This window comes from Brassica napus, chromosome A1 (genome assembly GCF_020379485.1).
Source record: "Brassica napus cultivar Da-Ae chromosome A1, Da-Ae, whole genome shotgun sequence".
Lineage (NCBI taxonomy): Eukaryota > Viridiplantae > Streptophyta > Magnoliopsida > Brassicales > Brassicaceae > Brassica > Brassica napus.
The window spans coordinates 7,077,513-7,093,322 of record NC_063434.1 but is presented as its reverse complement, the minus strand read 5'-3'; the positions used below and the strand labels follow the sequence as shown (position 1 = coordinate 7,093,322).

Sequence of the window (15,810 nt, the reverse complement as noted above, 5' to 3'; positions counted from 1 at the left end):
TTGTTTTTCAAGTTAACGTAGTAGTCTAAAGAGAATAACGCGGACTAAACCGAATTGGTTAACAATTAGCTTGTTTCTCAAGTTAACGTAAATCTAAAAGAGAATAAAAATGATTAGCCACCACTAAGCCTTCTGGATTTGGGTCCACGTCAATATGTGTGTTTTTCCATAAAAGAAAAAGTGAAGACATTCAAGTGCTGTCACTTTCCGGCGAATTTGGTTCTGTACAACAGACTTTAGACATCTCCCTCTCTTTACCTGCTTTTTTTTTTTTTGCTTTCCTTTAACTGCAATTTCTATATTCTCTCATATTACAATGTATATCCACTGTCGTGGGTTTCAAGCTTTTGTCAACATATGGGTTGCATCATCTCTTCTCGAAGTAAGAACCGGTGTCGCCGGAACACCGTCCTCGCTTCCAAGTTCCTCCACCAGCAACAATAATAGCTAATGATGATGATGATCATCAAGCACAGAACAAGTCTCTCCCTCTCCCTCTCCCTCTCTCTCTCTTCTCTTTTTAAGACTCTCCTTCTCCTTATTGATTCTCATTTGATAAACAGATTGGGAGAGGAACATTCAGCAAGGTGTTCAAAGCTAAAGATCTTCACCGGAACAAGATCGTAGCTCTGAAAAGAATCCGTTTCGATCTAAACGACTCAGAAAGCATCAAGTGTATAGCCAGAGAGATCACAATCCTCCGCAAGCTAGACCATCCAAATGTCATTAAACTAGAAGGGCTAATGCTTGTAGAACACGACTCCTCTATCCTCTACATGATCTTTGAGTACATGGAACATGACCTCTTAGGACTCTCTTCACTACTCGGTGTCGAATTCTCATAACCTAAGAGGAGGATGTATCTCTATGGTTGAATGGGAAGGGTCAATATAAAAGGTCTTTCTCATCAAGAGAAACATGGCAGTTCACTAGAGAAAGACATCAACTCTGCCACTGGTACAATGAAGTGTGGTTCAAATATGCAACACCTAAATATTCATTCATATTATGGACGGCAATGAAAGGAAGACTTGCTACTGGAGATATGATGAGATATTGGTATGGGAATGTCAATGTATCTTGTGTCTTATGCAATGAGCCATTGGAAACTCTTGAGCATTTATTCTTTGAATGTGCTTATTCTGCTCAGATTTGGGAGGCTTTGATGAAGGGGGTTTTGAGAGATAAGTACACAGTGAGATGGGAAGAGTTACTGAGAATTATGAGGGACTCGACGAGGAGGAAGATGCATTTGTTTCTCATTAAGTATATGTTTCAAGCGACGGTGAATATGGTTTGGAGAGAGCAGAATAGAAGAAGGCATGGGGAAGTTGAAGCTCCAGCAATCCTATTGATAAAGCTTCTTGATAAAAATATGAGAAACAGCTCACATTTAGTGCAGAGAAATGGAGATAGAGAGATTGGAGAAGGGATGCAACATTAGTTTGATACAAGATAGAAGTTTCATTTTAAAGTTTATTTGAGAAGTTAATACAGGAGGAGAAAGTTAGTTAGAGTTTTTATTTTGATTCAAGATTAAAAAAGGACATACATGATGTAAAAAAGTCTTTTCTTTTGAATTAAATTTAACATTCAATTCAAAAAAAAATACAAAGTAACTCCGAATCTCCGATTCTCAAAGTACCAGCAAACATCAAACAAACCGAACTAAACCGAATCGGTTAACCATTAGATTGTTCTTCAAGTTAACGTAACCTAAAGAGAATAAAAATGATAAGCCACTTAGCCTTCTGGATTGGGGTCCACGTCAATATGTTTGTTTTCCTTTAAAAGAAAAAAGTTAAGGTTGAGAGTGCTGTCACTTTCCGGCGAATTTGGTTCTGAACAGCCTTCAGACATTTCCTCCTTTCCGCTTTTTTATTTGTTACTTTATTTGCAATTTCTATATTCTGTCTCTTCTCCATCATATTCACAATGTTAACACATTCATTCAGTGCCGTGTGTTTCAAGCTTTTATCATCATGGGTTGCATCATTTCTTCTCGGAGAAAGAAACCGGCAACACAAGAGTCGCCGGAACACCGTCCTCGCTTCCACATGCCTCCATCAAGAACGGTGATAGCTGAGGGTGATGGTGATGGTCAAGCTCAAAAGGTTTCAGAGTTGTTGAAGGCAAGTGATAATAAGTTAGGTCTTAAGGAGCTGAAGAGAGAAGAGAGCGTTCTTGTTGTTAATCCTCCTCCTCGCTCATCAGAACTAGCTGACTCCGGTTGGCCGCCGTGGCTTATCTCCGTCGCTGGTGAATCTCTTGCTGGTTGGATTCCTCTCCGTGAATCTCACTTCGAGAAGCAAGAACAAGTCTCTCTCTCTCTCTCTTCTCTTTTTAAGACTCTCCCTCTCCTTATTGATTCTCATTTGATAAACAGATTGGGAGAGGAACATTCAGCAAGGTGTTCAAAGCTAGAGACCTTCTCCGCAACAAGACCGTAGCTCTCAAGAGAATCCGTTTCGATGTCACCGACTCAGAAAGCATCAAGTGTATAGCCAGAGAGATCACAATCCTCCGCAAGCTAGACCATCCAAACATCATCAAACTAGAAGGGCTAATGCTTGTAGAACACGACTCCTCTATCCTCTACATGATCTTCGAATACATGGAGCATGACCTCTTAGGACTCTCTTCACTACTCGGTGTCGAATTCTCAGAACCTCAGGTAACTGTTTTCATAACATCTTTGTACCCATCTCTCTATTCTTATCAATCTCTTTCAGGTTAAATGCTACATGACGCAGCTCTTAAGAGGGCTTGATCATTGTCACACCAACCATGTGCTTCACAGAGATATAAAAAGCTCTAATCTTCTCATAAACCAACATGGAGTCCTCAAGATTGCCGATTTTGGGTTGTCAACGTTCTTTGATCCTCACAACAGTGTTCCTTTGACTACCAACGTTGTAACTCTATGGTACCGACCTCCTGAGCTTTTGCTTGGAGCTTCTCGTTACAGTGTTGGCATCGACATGTGGAGCACAGGCTGTGTAATAGGTGAGATATACGCTGGAAAGCCTATCCTTCCTGGTAAAAACGAGGTAAGCAATTATTACATTCAAAACCAGTCTTGTTATTACCACATAAGCAAAAGTCTCAGGCCTTTGTTCTAATGTTAAGACAGAACAACTGCAAAAGATATTCGAGTTGTGTGGATCACCTTCAGAGGATTATTGGACTAAGCTAAAGCTCTCGGCTCCGTTAAGACCAATGTTTCCATATGGATCAAATATAGAAGAGACATTCAAAGAGTTTCCGGTTCCTGTTATTTCTCTTCTAGAGACTTTGCTCTCTATAGATCCGGGTCTTCGAGGCACTGCAGCTACTGCTCTCAACAGCGAGGTACTTGGATTTGAATCTTTTACATGTTCCATCCGTAAAATGTATGTTTTGTTGTTCTGTATGGTTAACTTCTGCCACCGTGAAACAGTACTTTAACACTGAGCCATTGGCTTGTGATCACTCTTCTCTACCAAAGTACATTCCCAGTAAAGAAATGGACATCAAGAAGCGCGGTGAAACTAGAAAGCAAGCTTCACAAATTAGAACAACAAACGAATCTCAAGCTGTAGAGCCAATTCAAGAAGATTCTTCTCTCACACAGCAGCTTCAGGTATCTCTAATCTTTAGGTTTCTTCAAGAAGAAATATGTAAAACATGATGCATATATGTTGCAGAGAACGTGTTCAGAATCCACAAGCAGAGAAACTTCATATACAAAGTCTTACGAGGAAGACGAGACTCCTAGACAAATGCAAACAGCTACGGACATGACAACCGATGATGAAACTGGAGCAGAAGACTCTTACACGTCTCCATATGGGCACAACCAGAATCTAGCTGGATCGGTGAATATGGAGGAAGACATACCTTGGCCAATGAGTCCATCTAGAGTTTATGAGAATGGGACATCTTCTTCGGAGAGAGTAGGCATCATGCACACTCTGATTGAGAATTGTACTGTCAATTAGATTCAATGGAGGATAAAAAAAACACATTCAAACACACATAATAAACAACATTCTTGCTTTTTATTCCTCAGCATATAAATCATAAGGGAATCTAATCCAAAAAATACAAATCATTCGAAGAATGGTTGCCATTGAAGGGTTTCTCCAGCAAACATGGGAATGATATCCCCAAAGGAGAAGGAGAAAGCCTCAGGAACCTTCCAAGGATCTTTCTTGAGAGTAATCTTTGACGAGTTTCTCGGTAGGCCATAGAAGTCAGGTCCATTGAAGCTTGTGAATGCTTCCAACTTGTCAAGCGCACCAGCCTCATCAAAGACCTTTGCGTATAAGGACAAGGCAACAGGAGCGCTGTAAATACCAGCACATCCGCAGGCTGATTCTTTTCTTCTCCGTTCGTGTGGTGCACTATCTGTGCCTAGGAAGAACTTCTTGCTTCCGCTAGTTACAGCTTTAACAATGGCTTCTCCTGTTAAAATTTGAAGTAAAAGCTATAAGAAATGAAGCCTCAGTGAATCTCAATGAGGGAGAGTGAAGAACAGAACATACGGTGAATCTCTCTTTTGAGAACGGGAAGGCAGTAGTTGTGCGGTTGAAATCCTCCTTGGAAAAGAGCGTTCCTGTTGAGAAGGAGATGTTGTGGTGTCACTGTTGCTCCCACAAAACCACCTTTGCAAGATTGAACAAAGCTCACAGCATCCATGGTAGTGATGTGTTCCATCACTACTTTAAGCTGTGGAAGGCGCTGGATTAGAGGCTGCAGAACTGTCTCGATGAAGATTTTCTCGCGGTCGAAGACATCGATATTCGGATCTGTGACCTCTCCATGAACCTAACCAAAAACATTCCTTAGACAATAAAGTCTAGAAAGTCTAATCTGGCGTGTGATTTATTTTACCAGAAGAGGCATGTTTTGTTTGACCATCTCTTCTAGGACTGGTAAGCATTTTCCAAAGAGGTCTGTGACACCATCTTGAGAGTTGGTTGTGGCTCCAGCAGGGTACAGCTTCACCGCGTAAACCACACCACTTTCCCCTTTTGAAAAAAAAACGAGATTATATTATACATAAGATGACAATGTATCTGACTACTTGAAACATGAGGAAGAAACAATGGCAAAGGAACATACGGGCAAGCTTGATCTCATGAGGATGGGTTTTGTCAGTCAAATAAAGAGTCATTAATGGATCAAAGCTGCTCCCATGTGGCAAAGCTTTCATGATGGATTCACGGTAAGTAATGGCAGCTGAAGTGGTTGTAACAGGAGGCTTCAGATTCGGCATCACAATCGCTCTCCTAAAATTACTCGCACTACACACAACCCATTTCCATCAGACAAAACACAAGCATCAAAGCAGTGAAATCAAATGCAAATTCATCTTAATATAAAAAATGCAGGAGGTTATATGACCTGTGGGGAACAACAGCGTGAAGAAGATCACCATCACGGAGATGAAGATGCCAATCATCAGGTTGAGTGATTGTGAGTTCCATTCTTACTGCTCTCTGCTTCACTTTCTTACAAGTTCTGTCAAACTTGAGTTTCTGAGATCCAGCTCCCTAAACAAAGTAGTAAATAGGTGTGTCATCGCAAGACTCATATGGTCAACGACATGCTTCTGGATTAAATTAAAAAAAGGTTACATTAGACACTGTTGATTGACTAGTAAGACTCAAGAGTAGGAAAAGGATACAGTTACATACACTGCAAGGAGAAGCCAAAGACTTTATCATCACAAGACGTTTCAAAATTCCACCTGCTCATAAGTCAAACATTAAAAAAAAGACATTTCAAATGCAAAATTACTACAAGAACTGAACTTTGTTCATTTAGTATTCTCTTAACATCTAATTTAAACGTAATTGATTCCAAATTGACTCAGGCGTTTAATTCCTCTGCAAAAGTTTTCAACTTTCAACGGAAGCAAACAGAGAAGCACAGTATCCTAAAACCACCATTCCAACCAGAAGGTTAGACCCTCTTTCCTTACCGCATAAAAAATGAGAATCCGCAGAGGAACGACTGAGGCGGGGGGAAGGGAAGAAATCGTGGTTAATAGCTTTGGTTTCCGGTTCATGCTATCTCGGTTTAGTAATTAACCGGTTTGAATTAAAAAATCGCTAGTCTAGTAATAACTAATAAGAGTTTAGTGGTGGAAATCAAAATCTCTCCCAGTATAGGAGTTAACTTTTAGATATTCCGATCTAAAGAATAACCCTCTGTGCTGTAACAAGAGTGGTTTGAATCGTTAATTTAGTGATAAGGATTTAGCAAATTTTTTTTTACTGTGAAAATTCTGGACCTTAGACGGAATTAGCATATTAAGTCAAAGACGAGCTACAAAACAATTGAAAGAATCAAAATCAGCTTCGCACATACAATCAAATGTTTATTGCAACATTAATTGTTTGAGAAAAAGCGTTGGGGATTATCAGAATTGTTGCCGTGTGATACAAGGAGGTCTGTTAAAAGACGATTCACAAACATTACTACTCTGTTTTCATCCTGTTTCATATATTGATAATAAGCTTTCCGGATTTTGATATTGAAGAATGAAGATCCTCTAATGGCGAGAATGTGTTACTAAGATTTTTATACTGAAGAGAAAATATTTCGGTAACCTATATGAATGCTAAATATTAAATTCTAAACAGAGAGAATACATGGAATAAGATTATACAAAGCATCATTCAAATTTGTACATATAGAGAATACTTCCATCTTTAAGGAGCCTCTAAATCAGTTATTGACACGCCATTCACAGAATAACCAACATATCTTCATGTAGATTGACTTGATTCTAGTCCCTCAGATACCTGCTCCAGTTCATGCCTGCTCCGAGAGATGAAACTTGGTAGGCGAGGCACCGGTAGAGTGATTGTGTTACTAGTGAGCATCAAGATGATAGTTGATAACATTGGACGGTCTTCTGGATTGTCTTGTACACATAAGAGCGCGATATGGATGCATCTAGTGACTTCATTACTCTCATGATTCCTTCCAATGGCTAGATCCACCAGCTCTAGTGGTGATCCATTTTTCCAAAGCTTCCAAGCCTAACACAATGAACAATCAAGAAAATCAGTCATATCTTGAAATATGTTATTTAAAAAAATTGGGCATTATGCTCACGTAAGTGACCAAGTTGCCAGGAGTACTAGTTTCATCCATCTGGTAAACTCCGCCGTTTTTCTTGCCACTAATAATTTCAAGAACTAAGACTCCAAAGCTGTAAATGTCAGATTTCATGGAGTATTGACCTTGCATTGCATACTCGGGAGACATGTAACCACTAAAAACATGCAACTCAGGGTTAATATGCCGTTAGAAAAAAAGGTTCAACAAACATTGTGAGCAGAACTTACTAGGTTCCAGCTATTCTGCTGGTATTGCCTCGAGTTTGCTCCATTCCAAAGATTGTCGACAATCCAAAATCTGAAATTTTTGGGTTCATATTGGCATCTAAAAGAATGTTGCTGGCTTTGAGATCACGGTGTATGATTGTGAGCTGTGAATCTTGATGAAGATAAAGAATCCCTCTAGCAATGCCTCCAATAATTTTGTACCGCTGAGTCCAATCAAGCTGGTCTTGCTCTTCAGGGTCTGTTCATCTCCATATGTAAGATCAATCAGTTTAAAACCTGAAGAAGAATCATTCCAATAAGAAAAGCTATTGAAAGGAACCATACCAAATAGGAAATAGTCAAGGCTTTTGTTGGGGACAAACTCATAGATCAGAATCTTTTCTTCTCCTTCCAGACAGAATCCAAGAAGCTTAACCAAATTCCTATGTTGAAGTTTTGAGACAAGAACAGCTTCGTTCTTGAACTCTCTTATCCCTTGTCCTGACTTTTCTGACAGTCGCTTCACAGCCACTTCTGTTCCATTTGAAAGTGTACCCTACAATACCATTGAATGAAACAAGCACAGCCATTTATTTTAATTATCTATACTAACTTCCAAAAAATGAAAAATAGAAAACTCCTCACCTTGTAAACCTCGCCGAATCCACCTTCACCGAGCTTATTATGCCTCGAAAACTTGTTTGTTGCAGCTTCAACTGTCTTAAAGTCGTATTGGGATGAATGTGGAGTTGAAATATCACTATCAGCTGCAAAGCAAAGGTTTATTAGTTCTGCTTCATGTTTTCTTCTCTTGGCTTAAAGAACAAAATATGGTTATAATGAAAGGAAACAACAAGACAAGAAACTAACATTCAACTTCAGTTCTTTGCATTGACTCTCTCCTCCAACAAAGAACAAATCCTAGAACAAGCAGTATAAAGACGGTAACAACAGTTGGAACTGTAATAGCCGCGACAACTCCAGATGAGATTCCTTTGCTATCTTCTCATAATCACATAATAAATAATGTCATATGTTTCAGTTATTCCTACAATCATAAATTTTCTTCAATTTGAAAACACTTACTACTATCAGTCATTCTGGCGTGATCATATGCAGGAGGAGGAGAAGCCACAGGAGGAAGACGAGGAGGAGAAGCCACAGTGATATTGTCAAAGGCCTTAGAGTATGCATACAAGTCCCACCTGAAAAAGCAGCTTGGCCGCGTAACAACGCCTCCTTGCTTCTGACCACAGCATGACTGGTAGGCCCTTGCGCTCTGTCGCAGACAGGTATCACAATCACCAGAGGAAAGATCAGGCGTGCATTGCATCAAAGCGTATATGTTCTGGAGAACTGTCAAGGGTGCAACATCAGCCCTGTAATGGTTATTACTAGAGGATGGGGTGCTTTTTGCTGCTGAGGCTGCATCAATCATACGAACAACCAAGTCTTCCCATGTTTTTGTGAACTCTGTTAGATTTGAGATGATATCTCCTTCTTTGGGAAGCAGTACACGCGGTTTCAGATCCGCAGATCCTAAGAAAGAAGTGTTGGAGTAGCGCACATGGCAAAGCGTGGGGTCAGCAGGCCAAGCAAACGCGTTTGTTTGGTTAGTACAATTCTTTATCAAACGATCAGACGCGGTCTTGATACAAACAGAACAGTCATCTGAAGTTGATCCAGGGATGCACATCCCTACTGCGTAGACACGGTCGGGTTCTTGTCCGATGGAACCGTTGAAGAAGAGGCCCTCTTTGCTTGTGACGTTGGAAGGAAGTGAAGAGAGGATGAGACGGCGGTTTGCGTCGTAGGTACCATTGGGCATGAAATTCCCTTTTCTATTCATACATCTTTGTGCTGAAACCGAAGCAACGCCAAAGCTTATTAGGACAAAACAGAGTATCGAAAACAAACTCATCTGCTTTATGATTCACTATAAGCTTGTAGCAAAAGCAAACGCATCCGTTCGTTTCTTACAAGCTTTAAACAGTATATGGAAGTTTCTCACTGATAGTGATCCTCAAAGCTTTCAGAAACGTCACGATAAGTCAAAAGTCAACGTCAGTAAAGATAATGTTGGATTTTCAAGTGTGGATCCATAATACTGACGACATAGGTGATACTATTATTACTAGAAGCCATTTTGACTAAAAGACATAAGATGATCGTTACGTACATCAACGTTTATCTTAGACGTGAGAAAAGTTGCGTTGTGTGGAATTGACCACCCCCACTTTCAAATTTTCAGCTCTAGTTTCTAGTGAGACCAAGTCCTCAACGATTCCGTCTCCAACCAAACGACTTTATTTGAATAGACATTCAATCCAAAAAAAAAGTTAATTCATAATATGGATATAGTCGTACCGTATCCGGTATCCGTCTAATTTCGGAACTTGCATGGTTTAAGTGAAGTGACTAGGTCAACCTCGCACAGACAAGACTCTTAACTTTCATAACATGTAATACAAATTTGGCTTAACCTCGCCTTGGAATCTTGTTTGTTGCAGCTTCAACCAAATTGAAACGAATGTACGTGCATTTTCGTAACATTTCACGGCGGGCTAGAAAAGGTGAAAACAAAAACAAACAATTCAAGAACAATATTAAATACTCTGTTTTTGTCCTGTTTCATATAATGAATATGATATCCCTATTTTGATATCGAAAATCCTCCAATGGGGAAAATGTGTTACATTTTTTTTTTTTGCATTGAAAGGAGAATACTCCAGTCATTTATGCTAAGTATTTCTAAACTGGAGTTGAGCTAAGACAGAGAGAATACATGAAATAAGATTTATACAAAAATTTACAACAAATGAACGTGTGTTTTAAACTTTAAAGTATGCTTATCATATATCAGCTGCTTTATAATCAAATGCTGAGTGCAACACTTGTTTGAGAAACAGCGTTGGGGAGTATCAGAACTGTTTTTTTTTGGTCATCAGAACTGTTGCCGTGTGAAACAAGGAGATCTTATTAAAAGACAACTCATAAACATTACTACTCTGTTTTTGTCCTGTTTCATATATTGATATGCTTTCCTCTTTTGGATACTAAAGATCCTCCAACGGCTAAACAGCCTAAAACGTGTTACTATGATTTTTGCATTGAAAAGAGAATATTCCAGTCACCTAAACGAATGCTAAATATTAAATTCTTAACAGAGAGAATACATGAAATAAGATTATACAAGTCCCACGCAAGTTTCCACATAGAGAATATACTCATATCTTTAACGAGGGTCTAAATCAGTTATTGACACGTCATTCACAGAATGACCAACAGATCTTCCTGTAGATTGACTTGATTCTAGTCCTTCAGATATCTGGTCCAGTTCCTGCCTGCTCCGAGGGATGAAACTTGGTAGGCGAGGCACTGGTACAGTGATTGTGTTGCTAGTGAGCATCAAGATGATAGTTGATAACATTGGTCGGTCTTCTGGATTTTCTTGTACACATAAGAGTGCGATATGGATGCATCTAGTGACTTCATTACTATGATAGTTCTTTCCAATAGCTGGATCCACCAGCTCAAGTGGCAATCCATTTTTCCAAAGCATCCAAACCTAACATAATGAACAATCAAGAAACTCGGTCATACGTTTGTTATATGTTATTTATAGAGAAAAAAAATTGTTGTTTTTCTTCATACTCACATAAGTGACCAAGTTGCCAGGAGTGCTAGTTTCATCCATCTGGTAAGCTCTGCTGTTTTTCTTGCCACTTATAATCTCGAGAACTAAGACTCCAAAGCTGTAAATGTCAGATTTCATGGAGTACTGACCATGCATTGCATACTCAGGAGACATGTAACCACTGAAAACATACAACTCGGGTTAATATGCCGTTAAAAAGGTTAGACAAACTCTGTGTGTTGTGTCAGCTATAGCAGAACTTACTATGTTCCAGCAATTCTGCTGGTATTGCCTCGGGTTTGATCCATTCCAAAGATTGTCGACAACCCAAAATCTGAAATTTTTGGGTTCATATTGGCATCTAACAGAATGTTGCTGGCTTTGAGATCACGGTGTATGATTGTGAGCTGTGAATCTTGATGAAGATAAAGAATTCCTCTAGCTATCCCTCCAATGATCTTGTATCGCTTAGTCCAGTTTAGTTGGCTTTGCTTCTCAGGGTCTGCTCATGTCCATGTACGATCAGTCACTTTAAAACTGAGCAAGAATATTCCTTCCAAAAATAAGGAAAAACTATTGGAGCCATACCAAATAGGAAATGGTTAAGGCTTTTGTTGGGGACAAACTCGTAGATCAGAATCTTTTCATCTCCTTCCAAACAGAATCCAAGAAGCCTAACCAAATTCCTGTGTTGAAGTTTTGAGACAAGGACAGCCTCGTTCTTGAACTCTCTTATCCCTTGTCCTGAATTTTTCGACAGTCGCTTCACAGCCACTTCAGTTCCATTTGAAAGTGTACCCTACAATACCATTGAATGAAACAAGCATAGCTGGTTATTTTCATAACCTACAGTAACTTAGTAAAATGGAATATTTGGACCTTCTTACCTTGTAAACTTCGCCGAATCCACCTTCACCGAGCTTATTACTCCTGGAAAACTTGTTTGTTGCAGCTTCAATTGTCTTAAAGTCATATTGCGATGAATGTGTTGTTGAAATATCACTATCAGCTGCAAAGCAAATGTGTATTAGTTCTGCTTCATGTTTTTCTCTTGGATATGCTTATAATGAACGGAAACAGCGAGAGCTAAACACAAGAAACTAACATTCGACTTCAGTTCTTTGCGTTGACATTATCCTCCGACAAAGAACAACTCCTATAACAAGAAGTATAAAGACGGTAATGACGGTTGGAACTATAATAGCCGCGACAACTCCAGATGGGGTTCCTTTGCTATCTTCTCATAATCACATGATAAATAATGTCATTTTTTTCAGTTATTCATATAATCATAATTTTGAAAAAACTTACCATTATTGGTCCTTCTGGCATGATCATCTCCAGGAGGAGGAGAAGCCATAGGAGGAAGAGGAGGAGGAGGAGAAGCCACCGTGATATTATCAAAGGCCTTAGAGTATTTATACAAGTCCCACCTGAAAAAGCAGCTTGGCCGCATAACAACGCCTCCTCGTTTCTGACAACAGCATGACTGGTAGTCCCTTGCGCTCTGCCGCAGACAGTTATCACAGTCACCAGAGGAAAGATCAGGCGTGCATTGCATTAAAGCATATATATTCTCAAGAGCAGTCAAGGGTGCCATATCAGCTTTATAATGATTATTACTAGAGGATGGTGTGTTTTTTGCTGTGGAGGCTACATCAATCATACGAACAACTAAGCCTTCCCATATTGTCGTGAACTCGGTTAGATTTGAGTTGATATCTCCTGTGTTGAAGAACAGTGGATGCGGGTCCAGATCCGAAGATCCTAAGAAAGAAGTGTTGGAGTAGCGAACATAGCAAAGCGTGGGGTCACCGGGCCATGTAAACGCGTTTGTTTGGTTAGGACAACTATGTATCAAACCATCAGACGCGGACTTGATACAATCAGAACAGTCCTGTGGAGTTGAGCCTGGGATGCATATCCCTATTGCGTAGACACGGTTGGGTTCTTGTCCGATGGAACCGTTGAAGAAGAGGCCCTCTTGAGTCGTGACGTTGGAAGGTAGTGAAGAGAGGATAAGACGCCGGTTTGTGTCGTAAGTACCGTTGGGCCTGAAATGCCCATCATTATCCATACATGTTTGTGCTGAAACCGAAGCAATGCCAAAGCTTATTAGGACAAAACAGAGGATTGAAAGCAAACACCACTGCTTCATAATCTCTTTAAGATTGTAGCAAAAGCAAAATATTTTTCTTTAGTATATGTTCGTTTCTTACAAGCTTTAAACAGCAAATGGAAGTTTCTCTGAAATCAGTGAACCTCAAAACTTTCAAACGGCACGATAAGTCAAAAGTCAACGTTAAATAATAATAATAATAATCTTGAATTTCTAATTTGGACCCAGAATACTGACGACACGAGTGGTATACTATATTACTAGAAGCCAATGGATAAAAGACAGATGTGGTCATTACAGATATATATATTTTTATTGTAGGCGTGAGAATAGTTGCGTTGTGTGGAATTGACTCCCACTTCAAATTTTGTTTTATGTATGCTTGTCATGATTTGCGCCATCTTTCATGTGGGTACTTGTTATCATATGAGGTAAGGCACTGGTTTGCTAAATCGACATACAGGAATATTGTATCATGGGTTTGAATCCCATTCCCCTCCGGCGCAGAAGTGAAACAGGCGGGCACAAAAGGTTCCAAGAAAGAGTCGTTAAGCCAACAGCTTCTTAGTGCTGGAAAGCCTCTACAGTAAACATGGCCGGTCCGAAGTATAGGCAAAGCAACTGACCGGGCATCATGATTCAATAGACAATTTTAGTCATATATTGGGTACTATAAAAAATTTACAAGAATAGCATGGACATAAAATTTTAAATGAGCCTAGGGCATCAAGAAAATTTTGAAAATGTTGGACCGACACTGGATGTAAAGGCTAGCCTAAAATCAAGTGGACCGAAGTGACTCGAAAAGTCTTCTTGCCCAAATTACGCGTTCCACTACAAGATGATATGATGTTGATGCTTTATTGATTTTTCCCCCCGGAGAGTAGTATTTTTCAGCTCTAGTTTCTAACGAGACCAAGTCCTCAACCATTCAGTTTCTAACCAAACGACTTTATTTGAATAATTTAACATTTAGTTAAAAAAATCGTTAATTCATATACGGATATATTCGTGCCGTATCCGTCCAATTTCGGAGGTTGCATCATGCATGCATCCTAACCGGTTTAAGTGAAGTAACTAAGTGAACCTCCCCCATGAACTCTTTAACTTTTGTAACATGTTATAGAAACTTAACTCATCCAGCTAACCTCGCCGAATCCACCTTCGCATTGGAATCTTTTTGTTGCAGCTTCAACCATATTCCAACGAATGAACGTGCATTTTCGTAACATTTGAAGGCGGGCTAAAAAGGTGAAAACAAAAAAATAACAATTCAACAAAGGGCGCTAGAAAGGCTCACTTACAGTTAACGGATCGCGGACGAGGGAACCGTGGATGTGGAACAGAGATAGAGGCGGTTAAATGTTTTTCTTCTTCAACTACAGAAGTCAATAGGAACTAACGTTTCGATAATTTCTGGTTATTTTTGATCCTCATGCTTTTTAATAGTAGATGTGTGAACTGTGTGACTTGGGGAAAAGAGCGCTTTTTCGACATTTACTATTCGTATTTGTAGGTCAATTCTGCAAAAAGCCCTTATTTATACCCAAACAAAAAGATAAACGATAAATACGAAATAAACTAAAAATAATTTAAATTATAGATTTGAACTCTGAATCGTGTGCATAAACCTACATTGACTAACACTGTTTTAGTCAACCGTTACGTTAGACAAAACAACATCATTTTGTAATGGAGAATTTTTTTTAAAAAGTTTGTTTTTTTGGGAAACGAACATTGGTCCCGCAGAGATATTATAGTCTTACTTACCACTATGCTACGACAATTCTATTGTATCCTTATTAAATTTATAACATGTATATTTAGATTTGTATATTCTAAGAGAAAAAATATTATTGTTTACAGATTTTATTTATTGCAAATTATAATTGCATCAATAATTGATGTATTTTAAGTTTTTTACACTTTTACACATGTGATAAAAATTAAAAAATATATATATTTCATAAATTATTCAATCTAGTTTTAAAATGATATTTCTCAAATAGTTATCTAATTTAAGATATTTAAAATTCAAATATATATATATATAAATGATTGTAATTTTTTTTTAAAAAAAAATCAAAACAATAATTTTTGTAGATTGTTTATTTTAAAAGTTAGGTTTTGATTTTTAAAAAATATAATCACTATTATATATAGATTTTTAAAATTTAAATATTTTAAATTAGATAACTATTTGAGAATAAAATAGTTCTAAATAAAATTTGTAAACAAAATTAAAATTAGATAACTATTGATGCAGTTATAATTTGTACTTAGTAAAATTTGTAAACAAGAATAATTTTTTTCTTTAGAGTATACAAATCAAAATATATATGTTTTAAATATAGTAAAAAAACAATAGAACAAAACGACGTCGTTTTGTCTAACATAACGGTTGACTAATGTGGTGTTAGTCAATGTAGGTTTATGCACATGATTCAGAGTTCTGGTCTATAATTTAAATTTTTTTTAGCTTATGTCGTATTTAGCACTTATCTTCTGTTTGGGTATAAAAAAGCCCGACACGAATAGTTGAGGTCGAATAAGAGTCTTTTTCTAGGTCAGTCATGGCATGTAACTGTTTTTAAAATATTTATATTAGAAAAAAACAATTCAAGAACAGTACTTAGTACTCTGTTTTGTCTTGTTTCATATAATGAATATGCTTTCCAAATTTTGATATAAGAAATTCTCCAATATAGTGGCGAAAATTTGTTACTCTTTTA

The 15,810-nt window shown here is 38.3% G+C and overlaps 4 protein-coding genes and 1 pseudogene across 5 annotated transcripts; 2 read left to right on the top strand and 3 right to left on the bottom strand.

Annotated features, from left to right (window-relative positions):
- Positions 1 to 144: 144 nt before the first annotated feature.
- On the top strand, positions 145 to 4,046 carry LOC106440665 (probable serine/threonine-protein kinase At1g09600). Its single transcript, XM_013882395.3, has 6 exons — positions 145 to 2,318; positions 2,387 to 2,674; positions 2,733 to 3,050; positions 3,130 to 3,351; positions 3,440 to 3,622; positions 3,687 to 4,046. The coding sequence occupies exons 1-6, from the start codon at positions 1,983 to 1,985 to the stop codon at positions 3,978 to 3,980; spliced, it is 1,641 nt and encodes a 546-aa protein (XP_013737849.2). The 5' UTR covers positions 145 to 1,982; the 3' UTR covers positions 3,981 to 4,046.
- Positions 1,019 to 1,444, top strand: LOC106358684. Its single transcript, XM_013798503.2, has one exon. The coding sequence runs from the start codon at positions 1,019 to 1,021 to the stop codon at positions 1,442 to 1,444; it is 426 nt and encodes a 141-aa protein (XP_013653957.2).
- LOC106440675 lies at positions 4,019 to 6,070 on the bottom strand (annotated as a pseudogene).
- Positions 6,071 to 6,545: 475 nt separating this feature from the next.
- Positions 6,546 to 9,659, bottom strand: LOC106358693 (cysteine-rich receptor-like protein kinase 11). Its single transcript, XM_022693558.2, has 7 exons — positions 8,409 to 9,659; positions 8,193 to 8,324; positions 7,968 to 8,089; positions 7,668 to 7,878; positions 7,344 to 7,581; positions 7,111 to 7,270; positions 6,546 to 7,034 (listed from the first exon to the last, which is right to left on the bottom strand). Exons 1-7 carry the CDS (start codon positions 9,241 to 9,243, stop codon positions 6,759 to 6,761), a joined length of 1,974 nt encoding a protein of 657 aa, XP_022549279.2. The 5' UTR covers positions 9,244 to 9,659; the 3' UTR covers positions 6,546 to 6,758.
- Positions 9,660 to 10,385: 726 nt separating this feature from the next.
- On the bottom strand, positions 10,386 to 13,661 carry LOC106440686 (cysteine-rich receptor-like protein kinase 11). Of its 2 annotated transcripts, XM_013882418.3 has the most exons (7): positions 12,271 to 13,273; positions 12,065 to 12,196; positions 11,847 to 11,968; positions 11,548 to 11,758; positions 11,224 to 11,461; positions 10,981 to 11,140; positions 10,453 to 10,890 (listed from the first exon to the last, which is right to left on the bottom strand). In XM_013882418.3, the coding sequence occupies exons 1-7, from the start codon at positions 13,115 to 13,117 to the stop codon at positions 10,558 to 10,560; spliced, it is 2,043 nt and encodes a 680-aa protein (XP_013737872.2). In that variant the 5' UTR covers positions 13,118 to 13,273; the 3' UTR covers positions 10,453 to 10,557. The 2 variants fall into 2 exon arrangements, with proteins under 2 accessions (XP_022549278.2, XP_013737872.2); XM_022693557.2 differs by lacking the exon at positions 12,065 to 12,196 and having other exon boundaries at positions 10,386 to 10,890; positions 12,271 to 13,661.
- Positions 13,662 to 15,810: the final 2,149 nt, after the last annotated feature.